At 45.2% G+C, this 11,031-nt stretch overlaps 1 protein-coding gene across 2 annotated transcripts; it reads right to left on the bottom strand.

Moving 5' to 3' along the window:
- Positions 1 to 998: 998 nt before the first annotated feature.
- On the bottom strand, positions 999 to 9,463 carry LOC115898283 (endogenous retrovirus group K member 25 Env polyprotein-like). Of its 2 annotated transcripts, none has more exons than XR_004058001.1 (3): positions 8,426 to 8,628; positions 3,612 to 3,889; positions 999 to 1,909 (listed from the first exon to the last, which is right to left on the bottom strand). XR_004058001.1 is itself a non-coding variant. In XM_030932633.1 (3 exons), exon 3 carries the CDS (start codon positions 3,645 to 3,647, stop codon positions 2,676 to 2,678), a length of 972 nt encoding a protein of 323 aa, XP_030788493.1. In that variant the 5' UTR covers positions 3,648 to 3,889; positions 8,426 to 8,645; positions 9,388 to 9,463; the 3' UTR covers positions 999 to 2,675. The 2 variants fall into 2 exon arrangements, 1 of the variants encoding a protein (XP_030788493.1); XM_030932633.1 differs by adding an exon at positions 9,388 to 9,463 and having other exon boundaries at positions 999 to 3,889; positions 8,426 to 8,645.
- Positions 9,464 to 11,031: the final 1,568 nt, after the last annotated feature.

The following is an 11,031-nucleotide window of genomic DNA, read 5'->3' as shown; positions in this document are numbered from 1 at the left end:
CAAAAGGAAATAAAGGCTCAAATGGGAGAATGAGAGGGTTTGTGCTGGAGTCAAACCCAAGTTCACGGATTCTTGCCAGAGGACCCAAGAGACTCGTGTAAAGTGCAAAAAACCCCAGCCCCCAAAATGAGACCACCACCCACAACCTGGAGGGCAGTCAAACTACCGAAAATCCCTTGAGCTCACTAAAATCCCTGGCAAGCAAAAGATCTGTGGCGAGAGGCAGTCACACCCAGCCCAAAGAAGAACCAACTCCACAATGAGAAAAGACATGCAGATGAAACGAAAGAGAGCCTAGATTACCAAGTAAAAACCAGACTTGGCTGTCTAGGTCTCATCATATAGGAATCATGCTGTACTCCTATAGAAGTGGGAGAACAAGAGTTTCATTGTTGGCAGATATAACGGGAATTTACTGTTCCAAAAGTATCACAGCTGCCTAGTCCTTAAAATCTGACAGTGTTTAGAAGAAAACAGTCATACAATGGTCCCCATGAGGGTCGTCCTCCGTGAACAGCAAAATGTTGACTGTGGAAGCCTTTGAGCCAGACCCAGGAAACCCTAGGCCCACGAGAAACATGGAAGTCAGGAAAAGAGGAGGCCGGTGTGCAGGCCACATCCCAGCCAGCCTCAGTCCATCCCACTCCCGTGTGTTTCCCGGAATGACAGCCGAAATTGGGAGCTGGCCAGAATGGCCTGGGTTTGCGCTCCAACTGTTCCCCGGGATGTTGGAGTCCTCCCACCTGGGCACTGGGCCATGGTGTGGACGGCTTGTGCGATGAAGGGAATGCAGGGGTGGAGTGGGAAGTACCTTCTGTATCATCTGTTGAAGGGGGCCAGGCCTCCACACTTGTGGGTATTTCTCCTCAGGTAGGACGAGAGACTGAGAAAAGAAATAAGACACAGAGACAAAGTATAGAGAAAGAACAGGGGGCCCAGGGGACCTGCGCTCAGCATATGGAGGACCTGCACCATCACTGGTCTCTGAGTTCCCTCAGTATTTATTATTATTTCCACTATCTCAGCAAGGGAAATGCAGCAGGAGAGCAGGGTGATAGTGGGGAGAAGGTCAGCAAGAAAACATGTGAGCAAAGGAATCTGTGTCACAAATAAGTTCAAGGGAAGGAACTATGCCTAGATGTGCCCGTAGGCCAGATTTGTGCTTTTCTCCACCCAAACATCTCAGTGGAGTAAAGAGTAACAAAGCAGCATTGCTGCCAACATGTCTCGCTTCCCACCACAAGGCAGTTTTTCTCCTATCTCAGAACTGAACAAATGTACAATCGGGTTTTATACCAAGACATTCCATTCCCAGGAGCAGGCAGAAGACAGAGGCCTTACTCTTAACTGCAAGAGGCCTTCCTCTTTTACTAATCCTCCTCAGCACAGATCCTTCACGGATGTCAGACTGGGGGCCGGTCAGGTCTTTCCCATCCCACAAGGCCTTATCGCAGGCTATCACATGGGGAGAAACCTTGAACAATACCTGGCTTTCCAGGGCAGAGGTCCCTGTGGTTTTCCACAGTGCATTGTGCCCCTGGTTTATTGAGAATGGAGAATGGAGATGACTTTTACCAAGCATACTGCCTGTAGACATTTTGTTAACAAAGCACATCTTGCATAGCCTCAGATCCCTTAAACCTTGATTCCACACAATACATGTTTCTGTGAGTTCAAAGTTGGGGCTAAAGGTACAGATTAACAGCATCTCAGGGCAAAGCAATTGTTCAAGGTACAGGTCAAAATGAAGTTTCTTATGTCTTCCTTTTCTACATAGACACAGTAGCAGTCTGATCTCTCTTTCTTTTCCCTACATATCCCCCTTTTCTTTTTGACAAAACCACCATCGTCATCATGGCCCGTTCTCGCTGGTCACTGTCTCTTCGGAGCTGCTGGATACACCTGTAGACTAACAACAGACAGAACAGACATACAAGGATTAATATGAAACTTACAATAGTGGAACGCCTGATGGTTTTAACCCAAGTGACAGGGTTAAGATTTGTGAGGCCATCAGCAGCTTTGATGATTGCCTCAGTTTCTGGCATCAGATTTAAATGGACTTTTGATGCCTCAAAAATTTGTCATTTTAATTTTGAAATATCTAAAGTAAGATTATGTTTTCTTCCTTGTAGATGGCGTCTAACCATGTCCCAGTGATGCTCAGACTCATTATAGGCTCGGGGTGTAGTACAAAAATCTGATTTATTCCAGTCACACTGTAACTAAAAAAGATATTCCAAGCTCATGAGCCTATCTCCCATCCAAATGACAGTTTGTCTAAGATCATTAATTTGGTTTGCCAATTTTTGATCTATTTGGGTCTGAGAATTCCACAATTTTGAGGAATTCTTTTGCCAATTATTTACATATTCTGCAGTTTGAACAGAGGAGTATAAAGCAATTCCAGCAGCCGCAGCAGTAGCTGTGACTGCAATAAGACCCACAATCACTGCAGTTAAAGTAAAAATGAATCTTTTCGATCTAGTTAGAACTCTTTTTAATACTTCCGTTAAAATATGGACAGACAAGGAAGCCTCCCACGGTTGGTCCATGGACACACGGATCCACATACCCTCTCTTGCCCTCACCAGCAGAATATGGTGCTGCCAATCAAAAGTCGAATCAATGCAAGTAAGCAATCTACAATTTTCACAGGCTATAGTTTGGGAATCTCATTTAATAACTATGTTTCTTACAACTAGCATATAAGGAGGTTTTACACAACTTTGCAAAGGAATTGTCAGATTGGAATTTAGGTTAGTAATATAATATGGCTTATGATCTCTTGTTCCTATAGCTTGATTTCCAGACAAAATTCTAATGTGGTGCGAGGCCACAGTAAGCTTCCATAATTCCGGATGTTCAGGACCAGTAGCAGGACTAACTAACTTTGGTCGAGGTGATGAAGCTCCCTTTTCACCCCATTTCCATGGATAGGGTGATTTTAAGTTTCTGTAAACCTGATCCAGTCTTTTAGTTAAATCATGATCATAGGCTGGATTAGTGGGCCAGATGGCTAGGGCCTGTGAACATGAGTGAGTCTGTCCCATACAATTATAATAAAATTGGCCTCGAGGGGCCCAGTCTATAATAGTTCCAAATTCATTGTTTTGTAATACCACTTCAGTGTCAGCCACACATTCTTCCCAAACTAAAACTTCTGGGCTTTTTGATTCTTTGGGAATTTTCTTGGGGCAAGGCTTCCCCTTAGGCCTAAATTTTAATGATCTTTGATAAGAAGAGTCCTGTAAGTTATTCATCTGTGGCCTGACTGACATTCCGCTTACCATGTGATAAGTAAATCTACTGGTGGCACTGACAGTAGGTACTTCTACTAACCAATTTTGGGTTGTAGACATTAAACATCCTGGTGCCTTCCCTAGGCAAATAGGATAATGATACCCAATGGAAATATTTGTCATCATTCCTTCTTCAGGTTGGGCAGGGCAACTATCATCTGTGAGGCCTGGTACCCATGCGCTATTATTAACATATACTTCAATAGGATTATCCATCCAAGTGACTGCCTGAATTAAGGGCGGGAAAGGCACATAGGCCCAGTAAGTATAATTAGCTGCATCTGCTCCTGCAGTCACAGGGAGACTTACCACCATTGATACAATCATCAAAGCTGCAGACAGCATATTCTCTGGAGTTCATTTTCCCCTTGTGTTCTTTGGGTTTTTCTCAGCTAACTGTGTCAGCTTCTTTAATCGGGCCCAGGTCGGCGGCTCTGCTTTCTTGGTGGATGGCAACTTTATCTGTTCTTCTGATATCACCATTTTGTTTATCTGGCAAGTTGATGATGCTCGATTGCGGGTTTTCTGTCTCTGCAGAGGCGATTCTCTTTGCATCTCCGATGGGTTCATTGTAGAACTTTAAATGTCTAGTGGGTATCCAAACAGGAAGTTGATTTTCTCCCGGTGAAACACAGGCAAAGCCTCTCCCCCATGTTATCACTTTCTTTATTTCTCATGTCTTATTTTTGTTGTCTTTCCACCAAATCAGTTTTCCTTCATGTGGTTTTTTTTTTTTTTTTTTTTTTTTTTTTTTTTTTTTTTACCAGTAAAATGTTGCTCTGCAGAAGTAGGGTCTGATTGCTATAAATGTTTAAAAAATTTAAAGTATAGAGTGCTAAATTAAGTTGCATCTGGAGAGTGTTATACTCCTTACTGTCTTTTTCCTTTTTTTGTTTCACCACCTGAGCTTTGAGTGTTCTATTAGTTCTTTCAATTATGGCCTGTCCTTGGGAATTATAGGGGATTCATGTTGTATGTGTAATTTTCCACTGATTTAAGAATTTTTGAAATGTTTTACTACACTATCTTGGCTCATTATCTGTTTTAATTTTTTTCGAACTCCCATGACAGCAAAACAAGATAACAAATGTCTTTTAACATGGGAAGTACTTTCTTCTGCCTGGCAGGTTGCCCATACAAAATGTGAATAAGTGTCAATGGACAAATGACAATTTTCCAAATGAAGGTACATGTGTGACATCCATTTTCCATAACGCATTAGGACATAGACCTCTGGGATTAACTCCTGCCTCCTGAATGGGCAGGTGTAGGACTTGACACTGGGTGCAAGGTGGTACAATATTTTTTGCCTGTTTCCATGTGATATCAAATTTATTTTTTAGTCCTGTTGCATTTACATGTGTCAAGGCATGAAGTTCTTGTGCTTCTATGAATGCATATGATTCTAGCAAGTCAGCTTGTTCATTTACTTTAGTTAAAGGCCCTGGTAAATTAGTATGTGCTCAAATATGAGTAATATGAAATGGGAAATTTCTTTTTCTTACAGTTTGTTGTAACAAATTAAACAGATGATTTAACTGACCATCCATACTATAGTTGATTAGGGCTGTCTCAACATCCTTTGTAGCCTGTACTACATATGCAGAATCTGATACAATGTTAATAGGCTGATTAAAATCTTGTAACACTGAAATGACGGGCAACCAACTCTGCCCTTTGAGCTGAGTGATATTGAGTTTCAATGACTCCTTCTTTTGGCCCCGTGTAAGCAGCTTTTCCATTGCTGGAACCATCAGTAAACACTGTCAGAGCATTTTTTAAAGGGTTATGTCTGGTAATTTTAGGTAAAATCTAAGTAGTCAATTGTAAAAACTGGAAGATTTTTGGTTTTGGGTAATGATTATCAATAATTCCCACAAAATCAGCAAGACCAATCTGCCATGCAGCAGAATTGATCAAGTCTTGTCTAACCTGTTCCTTGTTTAAAGAAACAGTGATTTTTATCTGGGTCACTTCCACACAATTTTATTATTCGTAATCTTGCCTGACCAATTAATGTAGCCATTTGATCCAAGTACAATGTAAAAGTCTTAATCGTACTGTGAGGAAGGAAAGACCACTCCACAAGATCTGTATTTTGAACAATAATGCCTGTTGGAGAACGTGCAGTAGCAAAAATCAAAAGTTGGAGTGGGGCTAAGTGATCTATTCTATTTACTTGTGCTGACCGAATTTTTTCTTCAATTAATTCAATTTCTTTAGTTGCATCTGGAGTTAATGTTCTTTTACTATTCAATTCTGGATCCCTTCTCAAGATAGAGAACAAATTTGACATGGCATAAGTAGAGATGCCTAGAGTTGTCTGAATCCAGGTAATATCTCCTAGCAATTTTTGAAAGTCATTTAATGTTTTTAATGTGTCTTTTCTTATTTCTATTTTTTGTGGTTTAATTTTTCTTTCTTCTACCTGCATTCCCAAGTAATGGAAAGGAGTAGAGGTTTGAATCTTATCAGATGCTACTGTCAGTCCTGTGTTTGTAACCTCTGTCTGCAGAAATGTGTAACAGTCAATTAATTTGTTTCTCGTTTCTGCAGTACACAAAATAACATCAACATAATGAATGATATGACAGTCTGAAAACTTGTCTCTAACTGGTTGAAGTGCTTGAGTTACAAAAGTCTGACAAATAGTTGGACTATTAAGCATTCCCTGAGGCAACACTTGCCTCTGAAACCTGGTAGCTTGTTCTTTATTATTTATGGCTGGTACAGCAAAAGCCTGTTTTGCCAGAGAAATGATAAAAAAGCAATGCTTCAGATCAATTATAATTAAAGGCCAATCTTTGGCGATAATGGCCGGAGAGGGCAACCCGGGTTGGAGAGCCCCCATAGGTTGAATTACAGCATTGAGGGCTCTTGGGTCAGTTAGCCTGAGCCATCTGCTGGATTTTTTCTGAATTACAAACACAGGAGAATTCCAAGGCGAAAATGAAGGCTCAATATATTCCTTTTCTAATTGTTCTTTTGCCAGTAAGTGTAAAGCCTCCAGCTTTTGTTTTGGTAGTGGCCACTGATTTACCTATATAGGTTTTTCTAAGTTAATAGAATGGGTTTTGGATGCTCTACAGTGGCTACTCCTAAAAAGCATACCCTATTCCTTTTCTTTCTTGATTTCTCTCAATCTCAGTTGGGACTTGAATGCCATCTCCATTCTTCCCTGGTCCTTTGCGAGGGAGATATCCCATTTTAGTCATGATTTTTTGACTTGTGGGGCTGTATAGAGAGGCTGGGATAGTAATCTCTGCATGCCATTGCTGTAACAAGTTTCGGCCCCATAAATTAATTGGAATAGAAGTAATCATAGGTTGAACCATGTTTTTTGATTATCAGGTCCTAGACAATGTAAAATCATGGCACTTTGATACACTTCTGAGGAGGTGCCCACACTGACAAGTCCTGTAACAAGCTTTTGTTTAGTCCATTTTTTTGGCCATTGATTTAGGGCTCCCTGAAGTGGTGGTATTTGCTGTGGGGGTTGCTGTCCCTGAAAACCCTGAAGAACAAACGGCTGAATCAGGAACGCCCCAGTTCGTTGCGGGGCCCGAGGCTGGCTCTTCATTCTGTTTCCAGACAATAGTTGCCCATTTTAATCAAATTTAGAATGACATTGATTAGCCCAATGTTTTCCTTTTCCACATCTTGGACACAGGCCAGGTGGCTCTTTATTTTTACTCTGTTTATTTAAGACTGGGCAGTTCTTTTTTAGATGACCGATTTGACCACAATTATAACATTTCCCCTAAATGTTCTAACTTGTCCTCCTAAAATGACTCCTATCATTGCTTGAGCCATTAGCATTGCCTTAGGCATAGCTCCTCCAATCCCATCACAAGCCTTCACATACTCTGTAATTACATCAACTCCTGCTGGAACTTTTCCTTTTAATGGCTTTATGGCCGATTGACATTCTGGATTAGCATTTTGATAAGCCATTAGTTCTACAATACCTTTTTGGGTGTTATCATGTGAAATAGATTTTTCAGCGGCATCTTGCAACCTTGCCACAAAGTCTGGATATGACTCTTTAGAGCCTTGTCTAATTGAATTAAAAGAAGGGCAAGTAGCTCCTGGATTCTGATTTTTTTCCCCAGGCCCTGAGGCAAATGGCCCTTAGTTGTTCAACAGCCTCATTCTACATTACTGACTGTTGGTTAACAGTGCTCCAATTTGGACCTGTTCCTAGCAATTGGTTGGCATCTAACAGCAGGATAAGTATCCTGATTTCTTCGAACCTGTTCTTGTACTCCATCAATCCACAAGGTTTTAAATTGTAGGAACTGAGAGGGTGAAAGGGAAGATTTAGCCAAAATTTCCCAAACTTAAGGAATAAGTTTATTTCCATGAGCAAGGGAATCTAATAATGTTCTCATATAAGGGGAGTTGGGTCCATATTGTTAAATTCCTTCCTTCATATATTGTAACATCTTCATGGTGGAAGACTAATATCTAGCCTCAGTTCGGACAGATGCTCCTTCTTGACTCCCTTTCCCGGCAGATATTGCTTGTAAAATTATCGGGAACTGCCATGCCTCAAGATCTCCCTGTTTTCTGGCTTTATCAATGATTTCATGCAGTGTACTACTGTGGCCACTAGGTGGTTGTGTAGGATTAAACACCACCGCCATGGCTTGATGGTATGGGGCCTTGCTATTTGGCGAAGGACACACCACTTGAGGTCTGTATTGAACCTCTGGAGATTGCCCATACTGAAGCTCAGCTGGCGGCCGGTACTGATAAACTACCGGTGGCTGGGTTCTATTTCACAACCGCTGATATTGTGGATACTGTATTTGGATTGGCATTGCCGGGATAGAAACTCTGTTCTGTTCTACTTGATATTCTCTTGGGGTTTGCACTTGTCTAACCTGAATTTCAGGTTGCAACGTTACAGATCAACAGCATCTAAGGGCAAAGCAATTGCTCAGGATAGAGGTCAAAATGGAGTTTCTTACTGCATCCATTTCCACGTAGACATGGTAACAGTCTGATCTATCCTTGTTTTCCCTATAATCTCTCGGAAACTGTTTAGCAGACGAAAGTGCGGGATCCATCCATACCTCACCAGATTGCATCCTCCCCCATATGACCTAACTGGTGCTCACCTTCTTCATCCCCAGAATGAAATCCCAAGACCATCGAGGAGTGCCAGCATCACGAAGTGAAGCCCCTGCTCGGTTGGGAACCGAATTCGAGGGGGATTCGAGGAGCCCTGCGCACAGGACTGCTAGGGTCTGGCCCCGGTTTGGCCACAGGAAAAAGAGACACTTAGAGGTTTCTCTTCTCGGGTGTGCTGTGCTCCTCTTCTTTCTAGAAGAGTTGCTGCTTTGGAGGGGGAGGTGCTTTGGGCTCCTGCGAGTCTCAGTCAGGCACCCAACTCACCGCGGATTCAGGAACCACGGAAAAAATAAACGACACGGAGCCCCGCAGCCCAAGAAGAGACTCAAAAGGAGGCGAACCAGAAGGTGGGGCGACTCGAGGGGAGAAAATAAAAATAATTTTTAAAAAAGCGCTGCAGTGCTTGAGCCATATTCCTTTCAGCACACACCACATAGACGTAAAAAAGCACATACACACAAACAGTTCACCCCGAAATCAGGAACCACGGAAAAAAATAAAGGACTCAGAGCCCCGGAACCCAAGCAGAGCCTCCCAGAGAGGCGGACCAGAAGGTCGGTCGACTCGGGGGCGGGGGGAACATAAAATGAAAAAAAAATAACGGCTGCAGTGCCTAAGCCATATTCCTATCAGCGGACGCCAAGTACACGGACACAGCACACAGGCCCACACACACACACATGCCCGCACGCACACACACCCACACACACCCACACACCCACACACACCCACACACCCACACACACCCACACACACAGTGCCGCGTACAAACGCGGGCAGAGAACACTCTGAACAATCCAGCAAAAACATACAGCCCGGCAGCTTCTGAGGCAGCGCGGTTCTGCTCCGCCAGGAAGCCCCTCCCAGGAGAGGGCACCCCGGGGAACACAGGCCTGCTGTAGTCAGAAATCACGGGGGGGGGGGGGGGGCAACATTTAAGAAGACTCACGCCCACTCGGCCCGGGCAGACGTGACGCATGGCGCGGATCCTTTTGGATCGTTAGGGATTTCGCGATGGATCCGAGGGCCTTCCCTTGACGTTTCCTCAGGCTGGCTCGCCCCTGTCCTGTACTAGACGGTGTGACTATCCCGTGGATCCCCCAGAGAATACAGGCGACAGCCCAACAGCGACGCCCATCGCAGAGCTCCTCCCTCAAGGCTAAGCCGCAAGGACTCGTCGCCAGGCAACGAAGGCCTTCACTGTGACGCAAGCCAGTGCTCAGTGCTCGCGCCAGGTGCCCGGCCACTGGCGCATGCGCACTCGAAGGGCTGGCTCGGGCGCCAGGCTGGCATGGCTGTCAGCCTGCCTAAGCAAGGAAAATGGTGCAGGCAGAGCCGGCTTGGTCTCAGCAAAAGGGCTGACTGCGACTACCACTGCCGGCTTAGAAAAGTCTCCCCCAAAGGACCTCCTGGGGCGGTCTCTGTGGTCGGCTCCGGCTGGAGGAGGAGGCGATTGGAGACTGTGAGGTGGGCGCTGAAAACTGCTCTTCGGACTTCATTCCCGAAAACGGCTCTGTGCACGAATCGGGTCCCAGAGGGTTGGGAATGCAGTCTGGTGAGTTGTTGAGGGCTCTCCGGCTGATGGATGAATACCTGAGACCCCAGAGGAGGGTGTCAGAGGAAGATTGCGGGACCCTTGAGCTAACTGCCTCCCTTCATCCTGGGCTTTTAGGGGCTTCTGCCTCTCACCACGGCAGTCGGAGAGAAGCGGGAACCACGACCAAGGGAAGGATACGGTGGAGAAGAGGTCTCACCCCTGGAACTGGCATCCCATGGGGGCACGTGAGGTGGAGAGAGGGTCTCAGAGGCCGTCTGCGGCGATTGCAAGATTGAAGTGGCTGTTCACCAGTGCTGTTGAGGGGCACTGTGGATCCCTCGTGAGAGTAAATGGAAATCAAGACCCGCCTGGGAGGATAAGAAGGTTTGTTCTAGAGTCCAAGTCAAGTTCTCGGATTCTTGCAGGAGGAATCAAGAGCCTCCAGGAGAGTGCAGACAAACCCAGGCCCCACAAAGAGACCACGACCCACGACCTGGACTGAAGTCAGCCCACTCCAAGAGCCTTGTGCCCCCTGAAGTTCCTGGTAGCCAAAAGATCCCAGGTGAGAGGCCCTCCCACGCAGCAACAGCCCCTCCACGTGGACAATGGACGTGCAGATGAAATGAACCTAGATTAGCAGGCAAAAGCCAGACACGGTTGCCCGCTTCTCATCCTACAGGAATCATGCAGCACTCTGAGAGAACTGGGAGAACCAGAGTTTCCTTGTTGGCAGATGTAACCGGAATTTACTGTTCCAGAAGGATCACAGCAGCCGAGTCCTTGCACCCTGACGGTGTTCAGAAGGAAACACTCGTACAGCGGTCCCCATGAGGGTCGTCCTCCGTGAACAGGGAAACGTTGACTGTGGAAGCCTTTGAGCCAGACCCAGGAAACCCTAGGCCCATGAGAAGCATGGGAGTCAGGAAAAGAGGAGGCCGGTATGCAGGCTACATCCCAGCCAGCCTCAGTCCATCCCACTCCCATGTGTTTCCCGGAATGACAGCCGAAATCGGAAGCTGGCCAGAATGGCCCAGGGTTGCGCTCCAACTGACCCCC

The sequence above is a fragment of the Rhinopithecus roxellana genome, chromosome 6, assembly GCF_007565055.1.
Source record: "Rhinopithecus roxellana isolate Shanxi Qingling chromosome 6, ASM756505v1, whole genome shotgun sequence".
NCBI classification, from domain to species: Eukaryota; Metazoa; Chordata; class Mammalia; order Primates; family Cercopithecidae; genus Rhinopithecus; species Rhinopithecus roxellana.
Note: the sequence above shows the minus strand (reverse complement) of the source record. Positions and strands in the feature narration are given on the sequence as shown.